Here is a 27,323-nt window from a genome sequence, read left to right as displayed (position 1 = left end):
CGATTGGCCGCTCTCGCTGCCCCTCTGACGCTGCCCGGCGCTCGCTTCCTGAGGCGGCGGCCCGCCCGCACCGCCTCCCGTGACCCGCGGCCGCTCCCAGCTGGCGCTTCCCGGCGCTTCCCGGCTCCATCCCGCTGCGGGGGAGCACGGGCCCGGGACAACGGGGCGCTCTTGTGGCCGGCTTGGGCCGCCCTTCCGCCGCCGTCCCGCGGCCTCGCAGGCCGCCGTCCCGGGCGCAGGATGACCCCTCCGTCTCACTGGGACTTCCCGGTGGAGCTGTGCTGCCGGCCCATGGCGTTCGTCACGCTCACCGGCCTGGACGTGGTGTACAACGCCGTGCACCGCGCCGTGTGGGACGCCTTCTGCGCCAACCGCAGAGCCGACCGCGTCCCTATCTCCTTCAAAGTGCTGCCCGGCGACCACGAGTACCCCAAGTGCAGGACGAAGGTAGCGAGCGGCGCCGGCCCCGGCTGCGCCCCGTCCTGGCTGGGTCCCGCCCGCTGCCCCGGGAGCGGGACTCGGTGCTCCCTGCGGGCACGGGCCATGCTCCGCTCTGCCTGGGCTGCGGCCGGCTGCCGCCGCACTCTGCCGGACCCCGGCTGCCTCTTCCCCCAGTTCTGAGGGAAAGTGTGGGAGCTTCAAGTGAGGGCGAAGGAGCAGGCGAGGGCGTTGTGATGGAGTGCTGCTTGTGCATAGGAAACCTAGGGATGCCTTAGCTCATGAGCCAGAAGCAAAGAAAGCCCATATGGTTTGCTTTTTAAAGTACTTGCTGCTCTTCTACATAGCATTAACGTACCCTGTAAAATTTGATCTTTAATGAAACCCAATACTCAACTCTGGAGAAACTAGATAATGTGTTCTGAAAAAAAAAAAACCCAAAAAACAACAACAACAACAACAAAAAAACCCTAACCTGACCTATCAGGCTTTTTTTTTACAAAACATGTCACTTTAACTGAGTGAAACACAGCAGAAAGAATATCTCTGCTATTCTCTCTGCTTTGCAATGGCAAGTTAAGAAGCAATGTCAATGAGTTTAGCTGTTAGGAAACTACATAGTTCCATGATGCTGGCAAAGACAAATAATCTAAAACCATTGTTTTCAATTGAGCCTAGCATTTCATGGCAGTGTATGAGACTTGCAACTGAACTTAACCCTCCTCTCTAGTTTTCCTGGAATCTGTTGTTCTTTGCTGCTGATATCAGGCCCTGATGCCTGAGCTGTAGAGGGAAATGGCTTAATAGGAAGCAAAAGCTTGAAGGGAACAATGTTAAAGGCAAGATGACAAACATATTTAGTGACAAGAATGTAGAGAATATGCCATTTCTTGTGCTATAAATATTTGTAAATGGTTTTTGTAGCTTGCTTCAATATCTTCAATATTTTCAGCGGACATCCTATGAGTGGTATATTCCAAAAGGAATCTTGAAGACTGGTTGGATGAACAAACACCTGAATTTGGTTCCAGCACTTGTGGTGGTATTCTATGAACTGGACTGGGATGAGCCACAGTGGAAGGAAAAACAGCTGGAGTGTGCTACTCGAGTTGAAATTGTCAGGTAGATTTTTTTCACTTGCTTCATAATGTACTGCAAGCTAATGTAAGTGTGAATTGGAGAATCTGTTTGCATTCTAGAACATAGAATATTTTTTCTTAAACATGAGTTAAGGGGAACTTGAACTTTGCTTTTTAATATACAACTCACAGTAAAGAATTTTTTAATGGTTTATTTGTAAAACTGTTACTTATTTTACTTAAGTAAAAACAGCCCCTAAAATTTTACTTGCTAAACTCAGCAGAATTGTCCCAAAAGAAGGAAGATCGCATTCTCTGAATGATTGAGCATATTGTGTCATTTGGGTTTTTCACCTTTGTAGCATTCTTCCAGTGCTTCCATCTAGACTGATTTTTTTTTTTCTGGTTATTCAGAAATAAGAAGTGAAACCTTGACACTGTACTATGTTGTCTTTATTTTAGGCAGAGTTTGCAGGGAAGAAATACCAAAGTTGCTGTGGTTTTGATTCAGAAAAAAACACCATTGCCTCCAGGTACTTGAAAACTCTATGTACAGTTGTGGTGTTCTCATTTTTCAGAAGGCCCAGTGGACTGAGCTGACTTTGGGTTGTCACATTATCTGTGGTTCTTCATCTGATGTCATCTACATTCATTAAATGCACTGTGATTGCAGAAAGGTGTAAGGATAAAAAGAGCATTCTGGGCAGTTGACCCTAAACATTTGATGCTTTTATCCCTAACTTCTTCCTCTTAAGTCCAAGTGCATTTTTTGATAGACAGTATCAGAGATGTTTATACGGCAATACATCTGACCTGCCTTCTTGTAAGCAAGTTGCATTGTAAACACAGGTAAACCAGTAAAACCATTGAGAACTTAGAGGAAGAGTATTTGGTACCTACAGAGATCTTTTGTCTTAACTAGTTTTAATCAATAACATTTTAGAGCGACGTGGAACTGTGAAATGTGATACACTTTAACTTTACATTTCTGTAGAGCTACTGTGTGCTTTCTAGTGTCTGGCAAACCTTTTTTTTTTTTTTTTTTTTCCTCTACCTGCTATATGTGTTTGTCTTTCCTGGATACTATTTTATTTCTCAAGACACGGGATATTTAATTCTGTGAGAGATGAAAAACTTACATTATACTTGTAATTTTTTGTTTAAAACTGCTAGAAAGTTTCTGTATGTGTTCTGCTGGATGAAGCACATAGTACTCTGAAAGAAGTAAGAAAGAATCTGCTCTCGGTTTTATCTTTATTAGGTTTTTCAATACTGTTTAGATCATTTGGTCTACCTAAGGTTCATAACCTGACATTTAAACTTTGACATTGCAGCACCACATACACTTACTTGTCCTTTCTTTGACTTCACTAGGGGAAGATGTTATTGCATCAGAGAGGGCTGCAGCCTTATGTAATGCTTGTGACCTCTCTGGAAAATCACTCTTTGTACTTCCCCACACTGATCATCTTGTTGGCTATATTATAAGGTAAGTGACCATAAACCCCTGTCTTGCTCTGTTTGCAGTCTGTGGGTTGGCTTATATGGCACCTAGCCCGCTAGCAGCAGGTGGTGAACACTTGTCTCAAAGGGGAAGAGGGATCTGCACACAATAGTTAGCAGAGCTCTAAACTAGACTTAAAGTGGGAAAGGGATAAAACCAGTTTCACTAAAAATAAGCCTCGGGTCAGCATGCCAGTGTTGAAATACTGGTGTGCTAGCAAGGGCCTTCATTCTGCTGGCTCAGTGGAGATAGCTGATGGAAATCCATGCAGTCCTGTGTCCGGTTCTGTGCACTTCAGTGCAAGAAAGATATTAAGGTGTTTGAGTGTGTCCAGGGAAGGGCAACAGAGCTGGTGAAGGGTCTGGAGCAAAAGCCTTATGAGGAGCAGCGGAGAGAGCTGGGGGTCTTTAGTCTGTAGAAGAGGAGGCTCAGGGAAGACATTATTGGTCTCTACAACTCCCTGAAAGAAGGCTGTAGTGGATGGTTGGTCTCTTCCCCAGGGCTTCCCTTCAAGCTGTAGGGTGAGAAGAAATGGCCTAAGTTGCATCAGGGGAGATTTAGATTGGATAGTAGGAAAAATTTCTTCACCAGAGGAGTTATGCATTGGAACAGGCTGCCTAGGGAAGAGGTTGAGTCACCATTGAAGGTGTATTTAAAAGATGCATATATTCTGCTTAGGGACAGTAGGATGGGCTTAGTGATGGACTTGGTAATAGGTTGACAGTTACATTTGATGATCTTAAAGGTCTTTTCCAATCTAAACAATTCCATGATTCTAATGGAGAATTTGAGAGGTCATGGGTTCAGATGAATGCTATGTGGAACACTGGTTGTAGACCAGCAGTGAACGTTTTACCTGTTTGCTGGAATTCTTCAGATTATTCTGATGAATTCTGCACAATTTCATTTCTCTGAGAGGTTGAATAATGACAGTCAGAGATGTTGCTTTTAAAGAAATATTAGTATATATCCCAAGAATGTTCTTCAGGTAGAGGTAAAGTGGGCTTTTCTACTTCTACAGTGGTTTTGCCCCTTCTAGTTTGAAATGATTTTCCATAAAAATATGTTTTTAGGTTTATCTCTTAGGAGGCCTTTGGTCTTTTTCTCCCCTTCCACTTCCTGGCCATGTAGTTTTCTCCTGTTCATGTTAAGTGGCATCTATCTGGTTGCAAATATTATGTCTTTGCCATTTTATACATTTCTTGTGCCTTCTGTTTTGATATTTACATGGACTACAACTTCAAATAATGTAGGAAGGCCTCTCAAAAGCAGACTGGGGGAAGGCAGACACTTTTGCGTAGCTCTAAAAAGATGGGCTCAAACTAAGTCAAAGCATGTTTTACTATAATTAGTTTAAATTTTTCAATATATCCTCAGGGAGAGGAGGAGTCACAGTCTGAAGCTAACCCTCATATTTATATGTAAACAGAATAAATGTCAACATAAATTAATGCTGCTATTGTATCCAGGCTGCTCACAAACTGCCACTGGAATTGATCAAAATAAAGTAGTCATTACTTCGAGCTTTGCATATGTTTTTTGGTGCTAAATTGAGATTATAAGGACAGAACTGGTACTTCAGCCTTTATTTTTTGCATGTGTCAGTGCTGTTGCATGTATTCCTCTCCTGGCTTTTGATCTTGTTCTAGTTGATTCTACTCCTTACAGCTTGATCATACAACATAAGCTCCTTAGATGCTCCTCAGTCTCATATTGCATTTGGTGTTCTTGTCCTCTTTGTCCTCTCTCCCTGTGAGTTGCTGTGGGCTATCTCTCTTGAAGACAAGTTCCATTGTTACCTCTGCAAGAGGTAGCTATTGATGTTTGGACAGAATGATGAGACCTAGTCTGAACCCTCAAAATTTTATTTACTGCTGTTTTTTTCCTTTGAATTCCTTCCACCAGCAAACAGATGCATTTCAGACATATTCTGTGAGCCTCTGCAGGGTTTTCTTGTTTTGACTTAAGGGCATCTTTCATCTTTCTGTTACCTTGCAAAATCAGAACAGCTTATCCTGAGATTATCTTAAATTAAATACTAGAGTTTGTTGTATGAGAAGTTAGTATATAAAGCTCTCAATTTACTTGTCCTACTTACTACTACCCCTTTTGTAAAAGGTTTTTGTGTGCAGACTCTTACCCTGTGTGGTAACTTTGAGGAGTTTAGTAATACCACAAGGTCCTTTGCCAACAGTAAAACAAACATGATTAAAAGTAACTTATTTTGAAGAACTTAAGAATTTCTTTGTATGTGGGAGAAACTTTGTGAAACTTATGAGCAACTTTTTTGCAGGTTGGAAAATGCTTTCTATGAGCATGCACAAACTTATTATTATACAGAAATAAGAAGAGTTAAATCTCATAAGGAGTTCTTGAACAAAACCACTCATCAGGTAATGTTACCCTATTTTTGAAATACTGTGCAAGCTATATTGCATATTAAAACATGAAAATAACTGTTTGTTACTTAAATGTTTTTATTCCTCTCTTCCAATTTGAGATGTCCTCTCTTAGTATAGGAAGTAAATCTGATTCCATTTTCTGCAATTTAAACTTTTATTTTGATTTGTTTTGTTCTTACATTTGTCTTTCTCATATCTTCCTTAGAAGACCCGCAGGGCAAAATAAAGTTCTCAGATTAAAAAAAGAAAAACTTCTAATTTATCTACATGGTTTAACCTATTTGAGTGTGGTATCTTAAATTGTGGGATATGTTTCCCTTAGATATTTTGTACTCAGAATTGCACTTGATTTCAGTTTTTAACTTTTGCTTTTCAAATGCACTCAGACACATTATGTTCTGTTGCAATTGCCAGCTTTGTCTCTTGGAAGCTGGAATCCAAGTGGTGTGCTCCAAACCACAATCAGCTCTGTTGGCATAGGGATTTTGGGGTGTTACAAAGCCTTTCCCTTGTGTCAGGGTAGCAGGCTTTGAATAGATTAAATCTATTGAAAGATCACTCTTGTATCATGGTGGCAGACAGAACTATTAGGAAACAGTTGCACAGTCACTTTTTCAGGTAAAGTGCTGTATTATGTAAACCTCTGAAGTCACCACCTGTATCTCTTTGTAGGTAACAAGGTATGTTTGGATTTTGTGAATGATGTACACTGGTTGTGTTTTGCAGCTTTTGTTTGTTAGACACCAGTTCAAAATAGCCTTCTTCAGTGAGCTGAAACAGGATACACAGAATGCTCTCAAGTAAGACTTACGTTATCTTCCCCACCCTCTCTTCCCCAAATTACAGCTAAGCCATAAACTGACAAATATTTTCCTGAATGCAAAATTATTTAAACATGTATGTAAGGGGCAAGTTCTTCACTGGGAAGAATGCTCTGGTTGGAAGGCTGTTTTTCACTGTTGGCAGTCCTTTTATAGAACTTTATTGTCATGTGTGATTTAACTCTAATTATTACTGCTTAGGAATTACAGAACTGCATATAATCTTGTGCATGAATTGAGGGCTCATGAAACAAACATGCTGGAAATCAAGACCATGGCAGGATTTATAAATTACAAGGTAACAACTGTATTTCTAGTCTTTGACATCTATTACTTAAAAAGGTTGATGCACCTTTAATGGGGAAAGGTTGTAAAGTTCAGTTTTATATTGCTTTTACAGAGATGGATTAGAAAGAGTTAGCATTGGAACACCATTTATGCTCGGACTTACAGAGACTTCTGAATTCCACACAAAAGAAAGATCCTTAGCTGAAGTTTGGGATTATCTTGAAGGATTTGAGTTCATTTGAGATGCAGTCTTCTGAAACACTAGGATCTCTTACTCTGTGCAGGGAGAATGAACACCAAGGCTGCTTGTTCCTTGAATATTTTTGTCTTCTTGCAAAACTTAGGCCAATATAGTTCAGTTACTGCTTGTTAGGGGGAAGAAAGTAACTCTCTAAGACTCAGTCCATACTTTAGTGGTATTTTGAGGGCTTTTAGGTAAAGCAAAACTATCCCACCACTTACAAGAATCTTGGAGTTGTACTCCATCGAATTCCATTTGTGTACTGCAGGCTTCAAAATAATAATCTTTCTAGAAGCTCTGAAATTCCCTGTTATATTTGGCAGTGAGTTATGCACTCTTCCATTGATGGCTTGGGCAAGAAGGGGATGATAAATAGTATTAGATAAAATAGAGAACCACATGGTTTCAGGTGTAGTGCATTATGGTTTACAGATGCAAACCATAAATTTTTCATCCTTTGTTTTTTACACAATTTTGCTCCTCAGAAATATGTAGAATTAGTTGGGGGAGTGGCAGGGTTGAGTGCTAATCCTTAACAGCCTAACAGTGGTTTTTCATTTTACTTTTATCTATTCCTAGATTTGTCGCCTCTGTTTTCAACATAATACTCCACTGGATGCTATTGCACAGTTCAGGAAGCATATTGACCTATGCAAGAAAAAAATAGGAAGTGCAGAACTGGCTTTTGAGCATGCTGCCTGGATGTCTAAACAGTATGTTTTTGCTTAGTAGTGTTTTAGATAAACAGTGAACTTAAAAATATTTACTTGTCTAGTCAAGATACAAATTCTTAGCTCTCTAAGAGATACACAAGAATGTAAAATACACTGTTGTTGTGTTTGAATTGACTACTTCTGTCTTTGAATGAAGAGAGTATGAGCAAATGCAGCCATGGAGCTTAGATGCCAAAGTTCACAGAAATATCTGTCTTGAGTAACCAGAACTTTTATTTATAGGGTACCTTTTAGTTCATATTGCTGTTCTATACATAATCTTGGTTATGAATTTTTTTAAACAGGTTTCAGGCTTTTGGTGACTTGTTTGATGAAGCAATTAAGCTGGGATTGACAGCAATTCAAACTCAGAATCCAGGGTTTTATTACCAGCAGGCAGCCTACTATGCACAGGAACGGAAACAACTAGCAAGTATGCTTTGTAACCATGATGTAAGTTGTGAGGGGAAAAATGCTTTGTAATTAACCAGATAGTGAATTCCTAATGTAGTTTTAAGTGGAAGTGGAACAATCTGTAATACGTGTAAATGAATTCTGAGGAAAAGATATGTGTCTTTGTGATGCTTGTTAATATTACGTGTATTTGTAATGTATGGATAAGGTTGCCCCAGGACAAATACATTAATATTTATTTATTTACAAATAATTCTGACATGTTTTAAATTTTTTTTTAATATATTTGTGCATATCTGGATACTTGAAAACTCACTTTGTTTTTCTAGTATGTTTATATGTGCACTGTCTCTGGTGACTTACAGGAAGCAGAGAAACAAGAGCATTGGTACTAGGATATGGGGAGGGTATTGTTTTAGTGTTTTTCTAACACTTGCCTGGCAGAATACAAAACAGAACCCCTTTTAATTACTATATTTGAATTTACAGTCCTCTGTGACATATCCCAATCCAGATCCCCTGGAAACGCAAACTGGAGTGCTTGACTTTTATGGGCAAAGACCATGGCGTCAAGGAATATTAAGTATGTTTGTCTACTGCTACAGAAATATGAGCTTATTTATGAATCCTTACTTGATATCAGATTAGAAAAGAACTAATTTGTCTTAACATACACACTTTAAATACTAAAATATGCAGTATAAGGACTAGGTGGTTTTATTGTAATTTGCTGATTTTGTGTAGATTCTTAAAAGCATGGGGAAAAATAATTGTGTTCTAGAATTTTCCTTCTAGGGAGATGTAGCTGCCTGTGAGGTAATAGAATGTGTGAATGTGTTTGAGTTGAAACTTGCATTACATGTTGCTCATGGTATAAATTGTTCCCTTTGGGTCTGGACAGAATTCCAGTTTCATGGGTTTTTTCATTGTCTTATGCAGGCTTTGATCTTTCTGATCCTGAAAAGGAGAAGATGGGGATTTTATCCCTACAGCTAAAAGAGAAAAATGTTCTCCACTCAGTAAGTTTTATTCTTAAAAAAAAAAAAAAAAAAAGTTGTTTTAACATGACCCTAATGTTTGCATATATAATGATTTCAATAATGGTTTTATCCACTAGGAGCTAATAATCACTTTGTTGAGTAATGCTGTCGCACAGTTCAAGAAATACAAATGTCCAAGAATGAAAAGTCATTTGAGTAAGTATAGATAACCAGATACATTTTTAAAATTTAATTTTGCAAAGGCTTTCAGTACTGATTGAGAACTTTTTTTTCCAGTGGTTCAAATGGGAGAAGAATATTACTATGCTAAAGATTATGCCAAAGCTTTGAAGTGAGTATCATTTATGATTGCTTCTTTTATGTGCTGCCTTCTCACTAAGACCCCCATGTCTAATTGCTATGGAATAATGTTGGAAGCTTGTATGAGACGCCCCTTGTATCGGTTGTGATTGAAGCACAAGCTATTGAGTCTATGAACCCCACTTTTATAAAAGAAACTAAAACATACGAGTCAGTTATTAGAGCATAAAAACTTCCTGCTATGAGCTGTTGTGGGAATTTGCCATATTGGCAAATTATCTATATCTAACTCACTGAATGCTGTCTCTCTCTTTTGTTTGAAGTAGGAGAGATGTATTTACTTGTTAGTAGGTGACTGGACTTTGCATGGAAGAGAAGATAGGCTAGGATAAGCAGATTAATTTGTGTCAAGCCTAATTGCTCTATGAACGGGCACTTTTTTGTTTGTGTTAGGTGGATTTTTCTGAAGAAGGCAGAAATTCTTGTCTTAAATAGTTGAGAAGAGTTTAAAAAAAATCACTTCTCTGCTTTGTTAGTAACAGCAAACAGTGTTTGGAACATATTAAGGTGTGTGGTTTTGCCTGATAAAGATTGATGCATATGTTGTGGACCTTTGAAACCCTTGTAGGGGGATGGGAAGTAGGAGAGAAAAGAAGCTGTTGGCTTAAGGAACTCTAAATTTCTTGAGTTTGGAAGGGGACTTTATTGTGGAGGTTTGATTTCCTTTTCTAAATACTTACTGCATATTCAATAGTAAGGCATATTTTTAATGTGATATTGGACTAAGCACTTCTGTCCAGTTGCTGTTTTGCTAGTTCTTTATGTGAAGACAGATGAGTTTTCCTGTTGTTCTCTTATGAAAAATTTTCTATCTAGAAATAGAAAATTCAGGGAATAAATGTTTCTTTATCATAGTTCCATGCTGTTTTCAATAAATCATTGCCTTGGATAAACAGTAGACTTTAATCTAGCATTTGTATTAGTGAAGATGAATTTTGTATTAATGATACAAAAAAAATGCATGCTTCTAAAGCATTTTAGTAAGCATAACTTGTTTCCTCTCAACTTGACTGTTTTGCAGGCTATTGGATTACGTTATGTGTGATTATCGCAGTGAAGGATGGTGGACCCTCCTCACTTCCATATTGACAACAGCACTCAAATGTTCATATCTGATGGCCCAGCTGAAAGATTATATCACATACTCTTTAGAGCTACTGGGCAGAGGTAATCTTCTATTAATATTTTGAAATATGACAAATCATTGTCAGACACAGTGCTTACAGTACTTCAAATTATTTGACTACAAAGTAACTGTGTACTTGTGCTGGATTTTCACTACTTTCTGTGCTACACTGAGAGTTGAGTTGTATTTCTTCAATTATAAAATTAATTGCATTCAAATAGACTGTGTTAGGATATCAGAGACACAGAGCTTCATTTGAGACTGTTCAAATAATGTAACAGGAACTTCCGGAGCTTTGGGATTGCAAAGAACAGTAGTACAGCTAAAAGAGAAAAACATTTTTCCTAGTAACAAAACTAACATGATTTTTCTGGACTTTAATATCCCAAATATGCTTCTCCAGGAGTCTTTATGGCACTCTGCTGATGAACTATGTACACGGGGTGTTTTAGGGGAAAAATGTGGCATAGGGTGGCTCCACAGTAAAAATGCAAGCACTCTGGTCTGTGTAATGCCTGCTCCTTGACATTGCAGAAATAATCCTTTGGGGCCCTAAATTGCTAATACCACTATTAGTGCCAGTGGTAATGGGTTTGCATCTTCCTAGAGCTAGTCAGGCTGCTCTGTATTGAAGAATAGAAATGATGCAAAACCACCTTTATTCAAGAAAAGAATGCTTATTTTAAGTAGTCCTTGTTTCTTCCTATCGCCTTCTGTGAAATGAAGGTGACAGGAAGGTGCAGTTGTTTTATTCCAGTATTATCTGAGGTGGCTTCTTTGTGTGTTCCAGACTTGTCTATGCTTGCTTCTGTTTTTAAACATAAACAACAAAGAGGTATAAGCATTGTTCTTCTGAGGCTTTGCTCCAATAAATTACAACATGCTTATCTAAGAAAAAAATATTTTACTTGGTTCCAGTGAAAGTAAGAGGAAACATTTAAAATGGGAATGTCCTTTGTTATGGTAGATGGATGGTAGAATTTTTTCCCTTTGGAATGTGTTATTTGAAAGATGCAATCTAAGAGGAAGATTTACTGTTAAGAAAAAAGAGACCCTTGCTTCTGTCTTGTAATCTTTTTTTTGTTCTCTTCATTAGCATCTACTCTTAAAGAAGATCAGAAATCACGAATAGAAAAAAATCTCATAAAAGTTCTGATGGTAAGTGGCAGAACTCCTATTACCATTTCAAATAATCCTAAGAGTGGTCAGTGTCTGGTAACCTTCTTTTATTGTTCTTTGTAATCCTTTGCCTGCCTGCAGAATGAAAGCCCTGATCCTGAACCTGATTGTGACACTGCTGCTGTGAAAGCATCACAGAAATTGTGGGCTGACCGTGTTTCCTTGGCAGGCAGTAATATTTTTACAATAGAGGTCCAAGACTTTATACCATTTGGTAAGTAAGAAAGAAAATTTACACCAGATCATAAATTCGGATGTAGTTAAACCTTGAAAAAACTAATTAGGTTGAAAATATGAAGGATGTATTAAAACTAACAACAGTGCTACAGCCTTGGTCTGCTCCTTGTCTAAATCAACAAGATAAGAAATATTGAGAGAAGTCAGTGATCTCTTATCCCTGATATAGATTACTAAAGAATTCCCTATTTTTGTAAGATTTCTGATATTCTGGTGTGCTGTGAAGTAGGATTCTGAGGAAAGAGGACAGAATGTGTGCAGAGTAATACTTCCCATTGAAAAGAGGGCATGCATGACATCCAAGAGTACGGGACTATCTATTTTCTACTCGACATCTGCATCTCTCCTGTGCAAAGGTTTTGGCCAAGTGCTGAAAAGTGACTTTCTGTCACAGTGCTAGTTACCAAATTTGTCCACTTGCAAAACAGAGTTGTAAGAGTATACACAGAACAGTTCTTGCCACAATCATTTCAGGAGTGTGCTTCTGGAATTTAATGTTACAGTTCACGTTAACACCTACTTCTTGTTTCTTTTTGCTTTTTCTTTTCTTTTTTAATTCCAGTACAGTGCAAAGCAAAATTTCTTGCTCCTAGTTTTCATGTTGATGTTCCTGTGCAGTTTGATGTGTACTTGAGAGCCGATTGTCCTCATCCTATCAGGTTTTCTAAGCTCTGCATCAGTTTCAATAATCAGGTACATGTGTTCTATATATCTCTGACCTAGTGATAGAAACAGATAATAAGAATGGAGTAACATTTTATTAGTTTTAAGCATTAAAAAAAAATCAAAAGTTTTGCCAAAAAGAAATGTTAATTCTAAAGTGAAAGATGCTTGGCTTTTTAATGCATTATCTATTGCTTTTGACAAATATATTTATACTGGAATAAGACTCTGAAATGCAGTTTGATTAGTTCATTTGTCATATCTATCATCATTAGTTCATCTCATTAGTTCATATTGTTAGTTCATCTGTTTTTTTATGAAGCTTGCTAAAGTTTCAGAAGGATCATTTTAATGTCTTATTTCTTCTGATTCAAGAAGTTATATTAATATAATGGATATCTTGTGTCAAAGAATTGCACTGTAATTACTTGCTAGTTTAACTGTGATATTGTGAAAAGTAGCAAAAACCCATGCAGTTTGATCCAGTAACACAGACCCTTAATATTTGCTACATTGCCGTTACTCTCTAAAGATGTCTTCCATCTAAATGAATCAACTTTTTTCCCCGCTTCTCCATTGTAGGATTACAACCAATACTGTGTTGTAGAAGAAGCCTATCAGAAAAGTGATATTCTAGAACAGTCATCACAAGGAACAATGTGCTTAGTGCCTGGCAAAACAAGAAAGTTCTCTTTTAAATTCGTTGCAAAAACTGAAGATGTAGGAAAGAAGATTGAGGTTTGTCCATTTGTTTTGTACCCTTCTTACTGTTACGTACAATGAACTCAAACTACGATGTGCCCCTAATCTAGCACCAGTTAAAAACTGCAGTTCTGAATGTCTGAATTTGTGAAACTATTGACAATGACAAAACATGACGAAAGCCACAAAAATTTGAGAATTGTTTCAAGAAAATGTCATCCTTTTTTTAAAAAAATGCATAATACTTAAAAAGTGAGTGCTGGTATACTGCTATGGGAAGGTAGGAAATTGCAGCCCATTACACTGCTTGCACCTGGATACTTTTTCCACTGCTGTTTCATTAAATGAAATCCCGGGGTGGTGGAGGTCCTCAGTCTCCAACCTGTCAGAAGCTTTTTGATGGTACATGTATTTATTATGTCTGTCTGTGTTGGAAAACTATATTCCTACAACAGGTGATCAGAAGACTCACCAATGGGTGTTTAAATTTGTGTCTGTCAGATCACTTCTGTGGATTTGATCCTGGGAAGTGAATCTGGCCGCTGTGTGATTCTGAACTGGCGAGGAGGAGGGGGAGATGCTTCTTCATCTCAAGAAGCATTGCAGGCATCACGGTCCTTCAAGAGAAGACCTAAGCTTCCAGACAATGAGGTGCACTGGGACACTTTGACTATTCAGGCAAGCACGATGTGAGTAACTGGGGTTCCAGACTAGTCTTTTTTTTTTGAGTTGTTCCCATTATGCTGTTTTTCAGGAGTCTCACATCTCTTAGTTTAATAGGCCACCAATTGTGGGGACTTTCTTAAACAATAGGGTATTTTAGCCTCCTTTAAACTAGGCTTAAAAGCATGTTATTTAAGAAAGATACAATAACTGAGTCTTTTCTCTTAAAGGATCATTTCTAGAGTGCCAAATATTTCTGTTCAGCTCCGTCATGAACCTCCTGCCCTGACTAATGAAATGTATTGTTTGATTGTGACAGTCCAGTCACATGAGGAGACAGTGGCCAAAGATGTCAAGCTTACAGCAGGTTTAAAGCCAGGTACTTGGGGTTATTTTCATTTAATCCAGCAGTCTCATAATCGACTCGTTTTTGTGGATGCAATGCAGAGAAGTACAGTAAACTGTTTTCTTGCAGTAATTAAAAGCCAAACCAACATTGAAGTTGGGAATGATGAAATACCAGTGGTAAGAACAACAGCTGACAGACTCATTCAATTATGTTTATTTTAACCACTGCTTGTCTGTGGGGCTTACATGGGTATTTTCAGAATATAAATCTTTACAAGTTTGAAAGAAAACATGAAAGCTTTTATATTATTTTCTAAATTTTTATTAATTTTGCTTGTAACTAAAGTTTTCTTCTCCCCAAACAGAAATCTTTTTCTTGCTGAGCTGACAGCACTAGACAATGCTAGATAAATGTTTTCTAAGTATAGACATAGTTTTTTAGACTGGGTTTTCTCTCACCCCCACTCTGATTTTTTTGTTTTCCCTGCCCTGGACAACATGGTTTGATTTTTAGACCACTAGAAATTTGGGGAAGAATGGAGCACTGAAGCAGTATGTTTTAGAAAGCAAAGGAAAAAAATGCAAATATTATATGTCTGAGTCCTAGCTATCTCCATATAGATATTGCTGACAGTTTTCAGTGTGTGAAGCCCAAATGTTATACTCAGTATTCCTCTTTTTAGCAATTATCCGGAAAGACAAAAGTATTTTTTAAGTCACTAGCCTATAGGATGCCAAATGTTCTGTGTATTCTGAAATAGAACCCTGTTTTCTATGGAGTTGTATGGTTCATTAAAGTCACTGGAGTATTCTAGAAGCTTGTTTAATTGGATGTTTGGGCTTGGCTCCTGAAGCACTGTTTAATAGATGGTCTGTGTTTTCTTAGTTTGTTTTTTTTTCCTTGCTTGATCTAATCTCTTTAACTTGGGATATGCAAGGTCAGTGTGGGTTTGCTGATTGCATTAAAAGAACAATGGAAATCTGACATTTCACTTATAGGGAAGGTGATGTATTTTCCACAGTAGTAACTCTTTGGCAAGATGTGGCTTGTTTTGCTTTGAAAATTATCCCATGTAATTGCAGTAATGCCATTATTCTAGTTAGGCTCTGGCTGAAGAATGGTGTCATTTAACATATATACATTGCTTTTAATTTATTTTCAACACCGACTTGAAAGAAAAGTTTTTAAAATATGTGAAATCATTAAACCATGTTCTTGAAAACAAAAGAATCACAGAACAGTGAAACTTCCTTTCTATTTCATTATAGAATATCAGGAAAAACTTGAATCACATAATCCTGTTGTATTACTTATATGATAGGGAATATCTATATATGATTTCTGATTTTTGAAATTCTTTTTTCCTGGCCCAAAGAGATGAAACAATAAACTTGCAAGGGTACAAATGCTTCAACTTGGAAAATTTTGAGGTGTTATCAAATCTATCTTCTGCTGGTACTTTTGAAAGATTCTCTTGGCAAAATGAATTGTGTTAATTCCTCATGCATTGCTTTTAGAGATTTTTTTTTTAGTTATTGTTTTCATGTTTTAGTGATGTAAACTTGTGTGGATATGAACACTGTTTTTAATCCTAGGGCAAGACGCTAACCTGACTCAGAAAACTCAGGTGACTCTTCATGGAACAGATGCATGTGATGACTCTTTTCCTGCACTGCTTCCTGATATCCCTGTAGGAGACTTGCAACCAGGGGAAAAGGTCAAGGCTTAAAACCTTACTTCTAGATCACACTCAAGAAAATAGGGACCAACTAATAAAAGACTCCCTTAGACAAACTTTGGTTTACTTTCTAGTATCTGAACCGATTCATTAAATGTTTATGGCATATTTTGCCTACTGTTTACATGTAGTTTAGTATTCCTTTAATGAGACTTTTAGACTAAATTGGATAATCAGATATGTTCTGGGTTTGATGATACAGGAAGGAGATATAAAATAAGGAGGCTAACTTCAGCTGCTAATGAAATGCACTGCTTAATGGACAGTAGATAATAATCAGCAAATGTGATTCAAGAGGGTAGAGGATCAAATATGGACTAAACTGAAGTTGTGACTAGTTAGTTAGAAGTTGGTTATGTCATATATTACACAGTTACGGTTCTGTTTTTGCATTGTTAAAGTAACAGACTAGCATCTGGAGCAAATTTGGTGAAGCAGCTGGAGTTGTGCTGCTCTGGTTAAAATAATTTGCTGCATGATCCAGATTGTGCATTCTATGAGATACATTATGGTCAAAATAATGCCCATTCTATTGTTGCCCTGTTGGACCAAGTCAGATGATTAACAGCTTTGGACAGCTCTAGACCTAATTAGTATAGAATATAGTTTATCTATAGCTCACACAGTCTCCTTTATTTTGCAGCTGGAAAAACCAATATACATCCGTTGTGGAACAGTTGGTGCAAGAATGTTTCTGTTTTACATTTCTTACTTAATCAACACTGTTGTTGAGGGGAAAGAAATCCTCTGCAGGTGTCACCGGGTAGGTTTTAAAGATGCACTATTAGCATTTTGTACAGAAAAATTTGTGCAATACAAGAAATACTCTAAAACCTGTAATTTTGAGTATCTTAGAATCCTTTCTAGAAGATAGAATAAATGCTATGTCAGCAGTATGGTAGCCCTTTTTAGCCTAAGCAGTACTATAACTATTAGCAGAAGAAAAGTTTTCTTTATTTGTTCGTAAATATCTTTAAAGATACATTCTTCTCTGGTGAAGACTTGATTAAAATAATGATTAAAAGTAACTTTATATTAATAATCTTTGACTTCAATAGCCAGGCCTTAAGCTGAATATAACTTTTTTTCCTCTATTGTTCCCATCCCATTCTTTGCCTCTAAAGGATGAAACTGTAACCATAGACACAGTATTTCCTTTTGATGTTGCTGTCAAATTTGTCTCCACAAAGGTATGTGTTTGAAAAGTTGTTCATGTTTTGGAATCACAGTACTTTGGAGTCACACCCTGTTTAGTTAGAAATAGTCAGAGCTTGTGTGTGTCTTGACAGCTGGAGCACTTGGACAGAGTATTTGCAGATATACCATTTTTACTGATGACAGACATCCTGAGTGCCTCTCCTTGGCCTCTCACTATTGTAACAAGCAAGTTACAACTGTCAGCTTCTATGACCCCAGTAGATCAACTGGAATCTTATGTGGAGAATGGTAAGTTTTCTTAAAGTATGTTCTCTATCAGGAGGATACTTTTTTGCATAAATTGGGAGTAATAAAGGGAGATGTGTTAAATAATGTTTCCTTATTGAACTGTAAGTAGAAGAAAGCTGCTTAGTACTCCAGTTGCTTGCCAGAATACAACTTGGACTGCAGCATGCTTTGGAATGTAGTTCTGCTTCACTAGGTCAACTAAATAGACTTGAATGCTGGATGGTAAATAAAATTCTAAATATAATAGACATGAGGGAAAGCACCTGAAATACTTCTGAAATGCAGCTTCTTAGATATCCGTATTGAATGATACTCAGTATTTCCAGTGTTTCTGGGCCATATATACTTTCTGGAATCCACTTTGCCATGTGATAGAGGCAGTATCCAGAGGTCAGTGATCCATGTCCATGATTGCAGCCCCAAAGTAAAAAATGTGAAGCTAGAAAGGGTAGGTTATAAAGAACAACCAGTAGTTTTTATTTTTTTTTAATATTACCACAGCTCTATAACCTATTATTTGCATTTTAAAAAGTTATCTTGAAGATCTCAGCCATTAAAACTGCAGTATGTTAGCTTTGAAGTTAAGTGGAGTACTTAAAAGTAGAGCTGATCCAAAATCTTCCAACAAAACATTGTCTTTGTATTTGTGGCAAAGGTGTGAATTATCAGAGGTGTGAATTATGTGTTCCATCAAAACTGTGGATGCAGTGAGGTGTTCTAGGTGGCTGCCTGACTGTGGGGCAGCTGTCCACTCCTGTAATCAAGGACTTGTAAGGCTCTGCTTGCTCTGTTGATTCAAGGGTTGCCTGGCAAAAAGCAGTTATTTCCCAGATCCTTTAGTCTTTAAACTGATATTTCATCTTCAGCTCTGGCACCTTGTGCTTCATGGCTTCTGATTGATGCTCCTAAAGAGCTAAGTGCCAGGACATGTGAACCTGTAGGGCTATCAACTGTTCAGCTGTCCATCTTTTGGTTGATGTTTTTTTTTTAAATATTAATGATAAATTTTGAAATAACAAAGCCTATACTTTTAAAAATCACTTTCTACATGTAAAGGCACTCTATTTTTTTAGTTTATTTGAGTAGAGAAAAAAGAAAAGAAAAAGTGAGAACTCAGTTTCACTGAAAAGCCAGTAGTTTTTTCTTGTATTTCTTCTCTTCCCCTGCTCTTATCCATTTCAGAGGGAGAGGGGATGTTTTCATGTTCATTTTAATTTTCAAGCATCAGAGGCATCTTATGCTGATGTCTTGGAATCTGCTGTAGAAGTGTAGAATTTGAATTGGCATTATTTTGCTTCTTGTGTGTGTTTATGAGCACTAAATTTGCAATGACTCATTCTTGGTTTACGTTAAAGATATCATAATGCTGTTCAGAAAGTAAAGTGGCATGTATGTTACCCTTTCATGTATTAGAATACTTCCCAATCTATTGGATTTATACATTTGGTAGGTGTACTTTGCAGAGCACTTCAAAGGCCTTTCTGCCTGAATGCTTGTGTTTGTGTCATATTGCATTTCTAGACTTAGTGGCTTAGGCTGCTGTTATGCTTTGATTTTAAACAAAATCTTGCTGATAGTTGTTTTACAGACAGGTGAGAGTGCCAGTGAATGCTTTTGCCTTCGATGTCCTCCAGTTACTAATGCTAGTGGAGTGGCAACTGGATGTTATATCATTTCCTGGAAGAGGTAAGCGTTTCTTGGCCTTGATAAGGAGAGGAAGTAAGCCGATTTTTTTTTTTTTAGGAATGATAGTGAGATGTTGGGTTTGGGATTTTTTGGAAGTGGGGAGGAGTGCAAAAAACAAACAAAAAAGTTTTGTGTTTTCCTGTAAGAAGCACTGTTTAGACTTTGGGCCTACTAATTACTACTTAGTTTGTATACTTACTCGATACTTTATGTAGTATAATATTCAACATGGTCTGCATTTGACTTTTTCCTGCAGAAGTTCACCTGTGGAAAGTGTACCTGTTGTTAACACAGTCATCACTCTACCACATGTGATTGTAGAGAGCATTCCCCTCCATGTTAATGCAGGTAATATTAATTTGGCAACATGACCAAACATACATGTCCTAATCAGAATTTTAAAGAAAGCCACAATTTACAGCACCCAGAGTTTCAATGACTGTAGCAAAATACAGAAAAATGGTGCTGAATATTATGGAGCTAGAGAAAGAAACTGCCTCAAGGCTTGCTCTTCTTTCCCCACTTGAAGGGAAAAGTAGGTAGGTAGTTACACAGATGTTCTAAAAGCTGTCAATGGAGCTGAAATAATACTCAACCTGTGTTATGCAGCAGCATAGAGACTGGAGTTAGCTCTGCTGGTGCTGCCTTCCCAGTCGGTTTCTCTAGATGCCTATGGCAGCAGTTGTTCCATCCACCCACATTCTGGGTGCATCCCAGGAAGAAACAGACTGAAGAGCTGTAGATGCTTGTTGGGTGAAATGTTTCTCTTACAGCACTTCACCTGCACAAGAACAGAGGGGGATTGAAATGTCCACCAAACACACATAATTTCAATGCTTTCCTCTGCTTGGTTTCATACGTACTGAGATTCTTCCATTGTCCACCTATCATGTTACACTTTGAAGGAGCTTCCTGACAATATGTTATTAGATTTTAGTAAGCTGAAAATAGTCAGCAGCAATGGAAGTGACTTCCTAGTTAGTATTCTTGGGCAGTGTTAGCAGCTGGGAGGTTTGTAACTAGATGTCAAAATATGATACTGAAAAACTGTAAAGAAGCTGTGTTCTGTTGTTTAATCTGTTTCTAAAGAAACTTGCCAGAAGGGTTTAGATGCCTAGTTCTTGTATCTTTTTTTATTAACTTTTCACTTCTTTTTGGAATAGACTTTTTTTTTGTGGAACTTGAAGATGTATTTTGTATTTGAGATAACTTACTTTCTTTCCAAAGATCTGCCATCATTTGGTCGAGTCCGGGAGTCCTTACCTGTCAGGTATCACCTACAAAATAAGACCAATTTAGTCCAGGATGTGGAGGTGTCTGTGGAACCCAGTGATGCCTTCATGTTCTCTGGCCTTAAACAGGTACAGAATTCCCACATCCACTGATCCTGCTGGTTTATCTGTTAGTGAAGAATACATTGTTTAGATTTACACTGATGTATAGAGGAAAAACTCATTGTTTTTTAGATGTTTAAAGTATGGTAAATTCTGTCTAGAAGAATATATGAATGCAGACTCCATTTTAAAAAGGGCTAGATGGAAGCCTGCCTAGAAGCTGTTTGTCATGTTGTTTATGGTGTTTCAGTATAGAAGCAATAGTTTAACTAGAATTGGAAATTAGTTGCATCCTTTACAGCTTCAGAAAGTAACTAGTGCATAAATAGAAAGTAGGCAGAGCTTTTGGACACAGAACTTACCTATGGTTGTGGCTTTCTTGTCTTCTTTTTTTAAGATCCGGCTACGAATCCTTCCTGGCTCACAGCAGGAAATGTTATACAACTTCTATCCTCTGATGGCTGGCTATCAGCAGTTACCTTCTCTTCATGTTAACCTGATGCGATTCCCAAACTTCACCAATCAGTTGCTCAGACGTTTCATACCAACACACATTTTTGTAAAGGTAAGGCAGTGAGGAGTGACTTGTAGATTCTGGGGACAGCCACCCCAGCTATGTTCACAGCTGAGTGTCTCTAAGCAGACTAAAATGTTCAGCTTGTAAAAGGGTTACTCGCTTTGAAAAATATTGTGTTGTGCATTGGTGTTGTCAGCCCAAATCTTTAGGAAATCTGTTTCAGTGCAGTATGTATTTGGCTACCACAAGGTGAACTAACTGAAAGTGCTCGTTATGTCTCTGTTGTTCTATTCCATGTCTGACTCTGTAAAATGAGTTTTAAAATTGCCTCTATTTTGAGCATAGTAGAGCAAGCTAAGTAATCAAATACTTTTAATATCATGATTCATAGCACTTCTGAAAAAAGTGTTTGAGCAACACATATGACTAGGTTCAGAGACACTGCAGCATCCCACATCTCCCTAAATAACTTCTAAAAACCCATTCTGTCAGTGAATCAGTGTAGATTTTTTTCATAGGTGGTATAACTGAAGTCTGTTCAGTCATGCCATGAAAAACAGATCTTTTTACTTCTTAAGAATCATTTAAATCCATTTGCCCAAACCAGTGGTTTCTCATTCCACTGCTGCTGTCTCTGGAATATTTTGTTCACTTTTTATTCAGACTTTTAACAAGCAAGGAGCCCAAAGACTTGTTTATATGATTTGAGCTGGACTTGTTCAGACATCTGTAATCATGTTTCCAGGAAACGGGCCTGGCATTATTTCAATTTTGTTTTAACCAAAAGAGATAGGCAGAATTTACTTTTCGAGTATGCTGGTAGTCACTGGCTCTTCAAGACTGGTTGTCAGGGTGTCCTCCTAAGTAAATAGAAGAGCATTTTTTCTCAAAAGCATGGTCTTCATAAAACTCCTGTGGATTCTCAAGCTTCAGACTGCTTTGCTTTTGCTTTGGAGTTGTCCGAACATCAAAAAGCTTATTGTAAGGATGTTTTTCTTCTTTAGAACTACTTCCTTGCTCTCCTATTTCTAGTGGTGTTGCTTAAAATTTCTCCAAGAAATTGTCAGTCTAATTCCTGTTTTACAATAATACTTATCAGCTTTCTATACTACAGTAGTGCTCGGTGCTCTGATCAGCCAGGCATTGTCTGAGCTGTGCAGATGTGTGTGGAGAGGGCATTTACCAGGGCAGTTGAGGAGCTGAGGCCTCTAGGGGCCAAACTGAAATTTCAGTTGGATGTCATGTTGTTTGTGCCACCATTGGAAACCTTTAGAAGTAGGATAAGCTTAATGCTACACTTGGGTACCAGAGCTACATTGACAACACTATTTTACTGCATTGTAAAATAGTGTATTGCAGAGTTATTCCTAGTCTATCATTTTTGCCTGGATGTGGGTTTTTTGGTTGGGTTTGGGTTTTTGAGGGGAGTTTGTTTGGGCAGCTTGTTTTGTTTTGGGGTAATTTTTTAATTATCTGTCTTTATTTTCTTAAAGCCTCAGGGTCGTCAAGCAGATGACAACTCAATTGCAGCTGCATAACTTTAAGACCTGTACTTCTGCACTTAAAGAAATGGGATGTTGCACAGAATATGTAAAGCTCACTTTCAAAACAAGGCTTTGATCAAACCATGAGAATTAAATTTTATTTTGAAATTACAACTTAGCAGAACTAATGTTTAAAAAAAAGCTATTGTTTCATAGACTTTCTTTAAGGAATAAACACGTGGGGAAATCTTGGTGCTTTATTTAACGGGAGCATTCTTTTGAAGTAAATTTTGAATGTCAAACTCTTAGAAGTATTATTGAGGCATATTAAATGTCTTGAATATTTAAGAAATGCTAATTCACTTGACCAAACCTGAAAGATGTTTTCACAGTTAACAGTGCAAAGTGTGAAGTTTGTGTTTACTATTAGAGATTTACAACATTGAAAATTATCATATTTTTACAGAGGTTTGTCCTGTGCCACTTGTGTTGAAGACACAGCAGGTTGTGCAGTAGCACTGTAAATTACAAATGGCTACATCATGCTGTTGCAATTGGGCAGCTTACTAGTCCTTTAAAACCATAACTCTCAAAAGGCACTGTTTCTCCTGGGTAAGCCATACATCCAATTTTGAATTCAGCAGCTAGTCTAAAGAACAGAGATTCAGTCATACCAGTTGGACTATCCAACCTGGAGCTGGTGTGGTTTGGGGTTGCTTTTACACACAGTTTCCAGATTAAAGACATGTCTTGATATTCTCCTGCTGTGTGAATTTAAAAAATAAACATCCTACTGTTGTACAGCTCTGGATGAACTGGTGTGTAAAGTGCAGTAAAATATGTATATATAAAAAATTGCATTGTGAAAAATTGCGTTGTTTATCTTTCTAAATAATTACCTTTTGATTGCTTGGGAAAAACCTTATTTATTGTCAAAGTGAAGTTCTAATAAACTGCTTGTGACAGTACTTCTGAAACTGTCCCTAACTGCATTGCTTTCACAGTTCTTTCATAACTCTTATCTCACTTGTGGACTGACACTTCCATCTATGGCATTGAGGTCCAAAATAACAGGTGTGATACTTGAAGGAAAGCATGAGTGAAGTCCTGAAAAAATATGTGTGAGGATATACTCTTTTTCCACGGAGTGCAGAGGTAGTTGTATTATGAGGGTTTTTCCAATGTATAGATAGGGATAAGAAGATGACTGACAAACTGTACTGGGAAGAACAAATTATACATTCCTTATTCTTTGCTTAAATGTACTGAACTAAGTGCCAGTCATGGAATAGGTATCTTATCTTTCTCTGTTTCTTTCTTTTTTTTTTTTTTTTTTTTTAGAGTGGAAAATGTATTTCTTTTCCAGATATTTTTTTCTCTTAAGTAGTCACTCAGATTGCATCAATGCTGGCACCTCTGTTACTGCTTCTTAAAAGACATGTTGATGCAAGTAGTGTAAGTGTTTGGTGGAGAATTGGGTGCCTTCCCCCACCCCCAAAACAGTCTAACAGTGGTTTTTATCCCTTTCAGAAAGGGGATGACATAGAATACTTCCATGGTTACAACAATGTTGAAGTCTTAAGGGAATTGTGTAAATACATTCCTACTTAAAATTGTGAATAGTAAGAATAATAAGGAAAAACAGAAATGCAGGCATATCCCACACCATGGAAAAGCTTGCTACTTTGCCATAGTCACAATTCCTGTTCTTTCATTTACAGAGGGAATCCTTTCTTTTTTCATACGATCTTATTATAGCTGTAAACACTACAAAGCAGATATTTTTGTGCTAATTGTCTCTGAAGTGCTTGGCACACCTTTTATGCTATGTAAATTACTGATGTGAATGAAAACATGCAGCAAGCAGGAGCCACCTTGTTAAAAATGCTCGAGCAGTGATTAATGATGACTATCATTCTGACTCACAAGATTCTAATGCTGAGGAGAATGTTTGTGATTCATAACCCAAATCCTTTTGGAAGTCTTAAGGAGATATATTCACATATTTCAGTGTAAGTGCAAATTTTTTATTATTTACTGTAGTTTGATAAGGACCAGTCACACTCCAATTTATACTACATAAATGTAGTCTATTTTAATTGTAACTAATTAAGTATCAAAGAAAAGCTACATATAGACTAGTTTAAAAATAGCATTCAGGGGGAAAAAAGATAGAGCTGGACATGCTCAAACTGCTACTGAGCTGGAGACCTAGCCCTAGCACTGTAATTTCCTCCCATTTTATGCTACTTGGTGTGAGGGGGAGAAATTGTCCCATCTCAGTGCTTGGGAGGAGAACACATCTCATCCCCTCAGATCTGGCCTATAGCAAACAATGGAGTGGAGAAAGTACTCTGTTTCTTCTTCATTTCTTCCAACCACTAAACTCTAGTTATAGGAAGTTAAGGAAAAGTGAAGGTTTAAAAGGAAGATTTTAATTTTAGCTTCCTTTTTAGGGTCTTACATGAAGTATTCTCAGATTGTTGATTCATAGAGGAGTTTATGGTTCTAACCAGCTTCCTTTTTGGATGAACAAGTTGTTTCTCTTCATGCTTTCTCTGTCTTCACCTTGAAGATTGGAAGCCCCTTAGGGGTAAGAGTACTTCTGCTAGGACCTCCTTCAGGTTTGAGGTTACTGTGTCTCAAGTAGGAAGAAGAAAAAAACCTCAAAGGCACCTCCTTCCTTAAACCTCCTCTGCTGCTTCATTTTCCAACAACAAGCTCCTGCTCCTTCATGTCTTTTCAGGGAAGAAGTTAGACTAAAGGAGAGCAACGTGGGTATCTTACACTGAAGTACCTTCCCAGTCCTCCCAATGGTTTTGGCAAGAGACTTCTGGAGCTAAGAGGAGCAATCTCTACTGTATTCCAAGGATTAGGCATGCTACCTGTTTAACTGAAGTGGAGGATAGGGAACTGTGCAGGACTTGTGACTGTGTTTAGCTCTCTCAGATTCAGGATGCCCATGCAGAGTGTTTTGCATCTCTCTGCTTTGAGTGTAACAGATGTGCCATGACAGACACTTGAGGCAGCTCCTGCTCATCAAGTAGCTTTGTCCTATTGCCTTGCCACACTGGGTTGTAAAATAGTTCATGATTATAACACTTCGTACCTCACCAGGAATGTGGTTCTTGAGCAGCTGTGAAGTGAGTTGTGTTGTCAATAAAAAATAGTGTATATTCCAATTAATCATTGTTCTTAAATGAAGTTCAGAAAATAAGTTTATATAATGTGTAAAATAATTACAGAGAGCAGTTTCTTTAAAGCTCTGCAGGGATGGTTCTGGGTACTGTAGTCTGATAGAAGTAGATAAGGGGGAATAGTTGTTTCATCTGCTTTGAGGTTTCTGCTGGAGTAAACCCTAGAAGAGTTACATGCCACCTGGAACCTGTTTAATCCTGCTAAGTTTAAGAGCTAGCATGCAGCTGGGCTACATCTATCTGCAAAAATCCACAGAGCTGACTTCAGATAACACAGATACAGATTCATCCAGACTTACTGCAAGCTGGTCAAAACTTATCCCAGCTGTTCTCTGCTTTTGGATGTCAGCAATCTTATCTACTGGCAAGAATATCATCCATGCAGAATGTGACTCTGCCTTTCCCCTTGCTGCCAGAGAGGGCCCAGGAGCAAGCTCACTGCTTTTCAATAGAATTGTTTTAAGGTTCCCTTCACACCCAGGCAGTGGCCTTCCTGCTTGCTTGCTTGCCCATGCAAATAGATCCTGGCTTTCAGAGGGCACTGGGGCCTTCTGTTTGAAGTCTATGTTATTGTATTTCTTGACACATTTTTTTCTCAAAAAGTTCTGCAAATTTTCTCTAGAATGAACTCTGATTTCTGCATTTAGTCATGGAACTAACAGGTCTCTGCCTTTCCAGGGCCCCAGAACTCAGCACCTTGGATGCCACACATGCTTCAGCTTTCTGTTTGTTCAGGGCAAAGTACTCCTGCAAAAACCCTTACTTCATTTCTACAGCAGATCATTTTGGAACCTCCTGTGAGGTTGTGCCCATGTTTTCCATAATTAAAGCCTTATTGTGAGATAGCTCCCTCAGTCTCAGACTAGGAGTGAGTACTGCTTGGCATTGTCTCACATGGGAACATGCATATGCACCCTTCTGCTGTAGAAGTACCTGGGCATTACCCTGAGCCTGGTGCAGGGCTCAGGGAAGTTTCCAATCTCCATAGAGCTCTGAGATTTGTCTTCATTTACCCCACAGAGTATAGTGCATGCTATGACTGAGCAGTGCAGCAGGATGAAGTATGGTGACAGCAGCCTTTGTGAAGCTCAGTTTTAATTTGGAGTAGGTAAGGAATAAATGTTGCAAATAATAATAGGAATGAACAAGATTTTAGGACACTAGAACTGTATATGTCTCAGTGTTTTTCTGCCAAAGAGATGGCAAGTGTTGGAGAAGTAAACCCCGGCATTTATGTATTTGAATAAAAGTTTAAAGTACACAAAGATTTATTCAAGACAATATTAATTCCCTTACCTGAACAAAATGTAAATATTTTATTCCAGTTATTTAAAAAAATTATGTCAAAATTTCCTGTATAATTTGCTGAGGAATACGTTACTGTGCAAAGGCAATCAAGTTTGTACAGCCATTCTTGTAGGATGTGTTGTATCAATGCAAAACTATGTTAACTATGCCTGTTGGTTGCTATCATCTCAATTTGCCAGTGGCATGGGAAGATCTGAGAGTCAGAAATTTACCCCTGGAAAGTAAGTTAAAACTTGTAGGTGACACTTTTTTGCCTGCTTTTAGAAGTTGCTAAGAAGTATCTGATTCCATTGGGATGTTCAAAGCTGACCTTAATGCTGAAGTTTCAGTTAATCTTTCTAGAAGTCTAACTGTTCCTCCTCCAACAGTATATTTACTTTAGAACATGTGCATACTTTCCCCACATAAATTATTTTGCATAGAGAAAGTTTAA

At 37.9% G+C, this 27,323-nt stretch overlaps 1 protein-coding gene across 1 annotated transcript; it reads left to right on the top strand.

The window, feature by feature from the left end:
- Positions 1 to 31: 31 nt before the first annotated feature.
- TRAPPC11 (trafficking protein particle complex subunit 11) lies at positions 32 to 23,372 on the top strand. The gene is made up of 29 exons (XM_021544817.4): positions 32 to 447; positions 1,391 to 1,560; positions 1,980 to 2,050; positions 2,892 to 3,006; positions 5,315 to 5,414; positions 6,150 to 6,223; positions 6,446 to 6,542; positions 7,353 to 7,486; positions 7,792 to 7,939; positions 8,390 to 8,483; positions 8,840 to 8,919; positions 9,018 to 9,096; positions 9,178 to 9,232; positions 10,283 to 10,428; positions 11,484 to 11,545; positions 11,648 to 11,780; positions 12,366 to 12,496; positions 13,049 to 13,204; positions 13,670 to 13,857; positions 14,062 to 14,210; positions 15,776 to 15,897; positions 16,562 to 16,681; positions 17,043 to 17,108; positions 17,208 to 17,364; positions 18,942 to 19,050; positions 19,307 to 19,398; positions 20,278 to 20,411; positions 20,782 to 20,949; positions 22,395 to 23,372. The coding sequence occupies exons 1-29, from the start codon at positions 241 to 243 to the stop codon at positions 22,437 to 22,439; spliced, it is 3,402 nt and encodes a 1,133-aa protein (XP_021400492.1). The 5' UTR covers positions 32 to 240; the 3' UTR covers positions 22,440 to 23,372.
- The last annotated feature ends 3,951 nt before the right edge of the window (positions 23,373 to 27,323 follow it).

The sequence above is a fragment of the Lonchura striata genome, chromosome 4 (assembly GCF_050655825.1).
Source record: "Lonchura striata isolate lonStrDom1 chromosome 4, ASM5065582v1, whole genome shotgun sequence".
Taxonomy (NCBI): domain Eukaryota; kingdom Metazoa; phylum Chordata; class Aves; order Passeriformes; family Estrildidae; genus Lonchura; species Lonchura striata.
This window is presented reverse-complemented; position numbering and strand designations above follow the sequence as displayed.

What these genes read in the sequence shown, in the direction of transcription:
- TRAPPC11 (XM_021544817.4), top strand. Translation starts at nt 241, where the DNA reads ATGACCCCTCCGTCTCACTGGGACTTCCCGGTGGAGCTGTGCTGCCGG. An exon ending in CTTGTTGGCTATATTATAAG is followed by an intron (nt 3,007 to 5,314) that starts GTAAGTGACCAT and finishes ACTTTTTTGCAG; the next exon opens with GTTGGAAAATGCTTTCTATG. An exon ending in ATCTCATAAAAGTTCTGATG is followed by an intron (nt 11,546 to 11,647) that starts GTAAGTGGCAGA and finishes GCCTGCCTGCAG; the next exon opens with AATGAAAGCCCTGATCCTGA.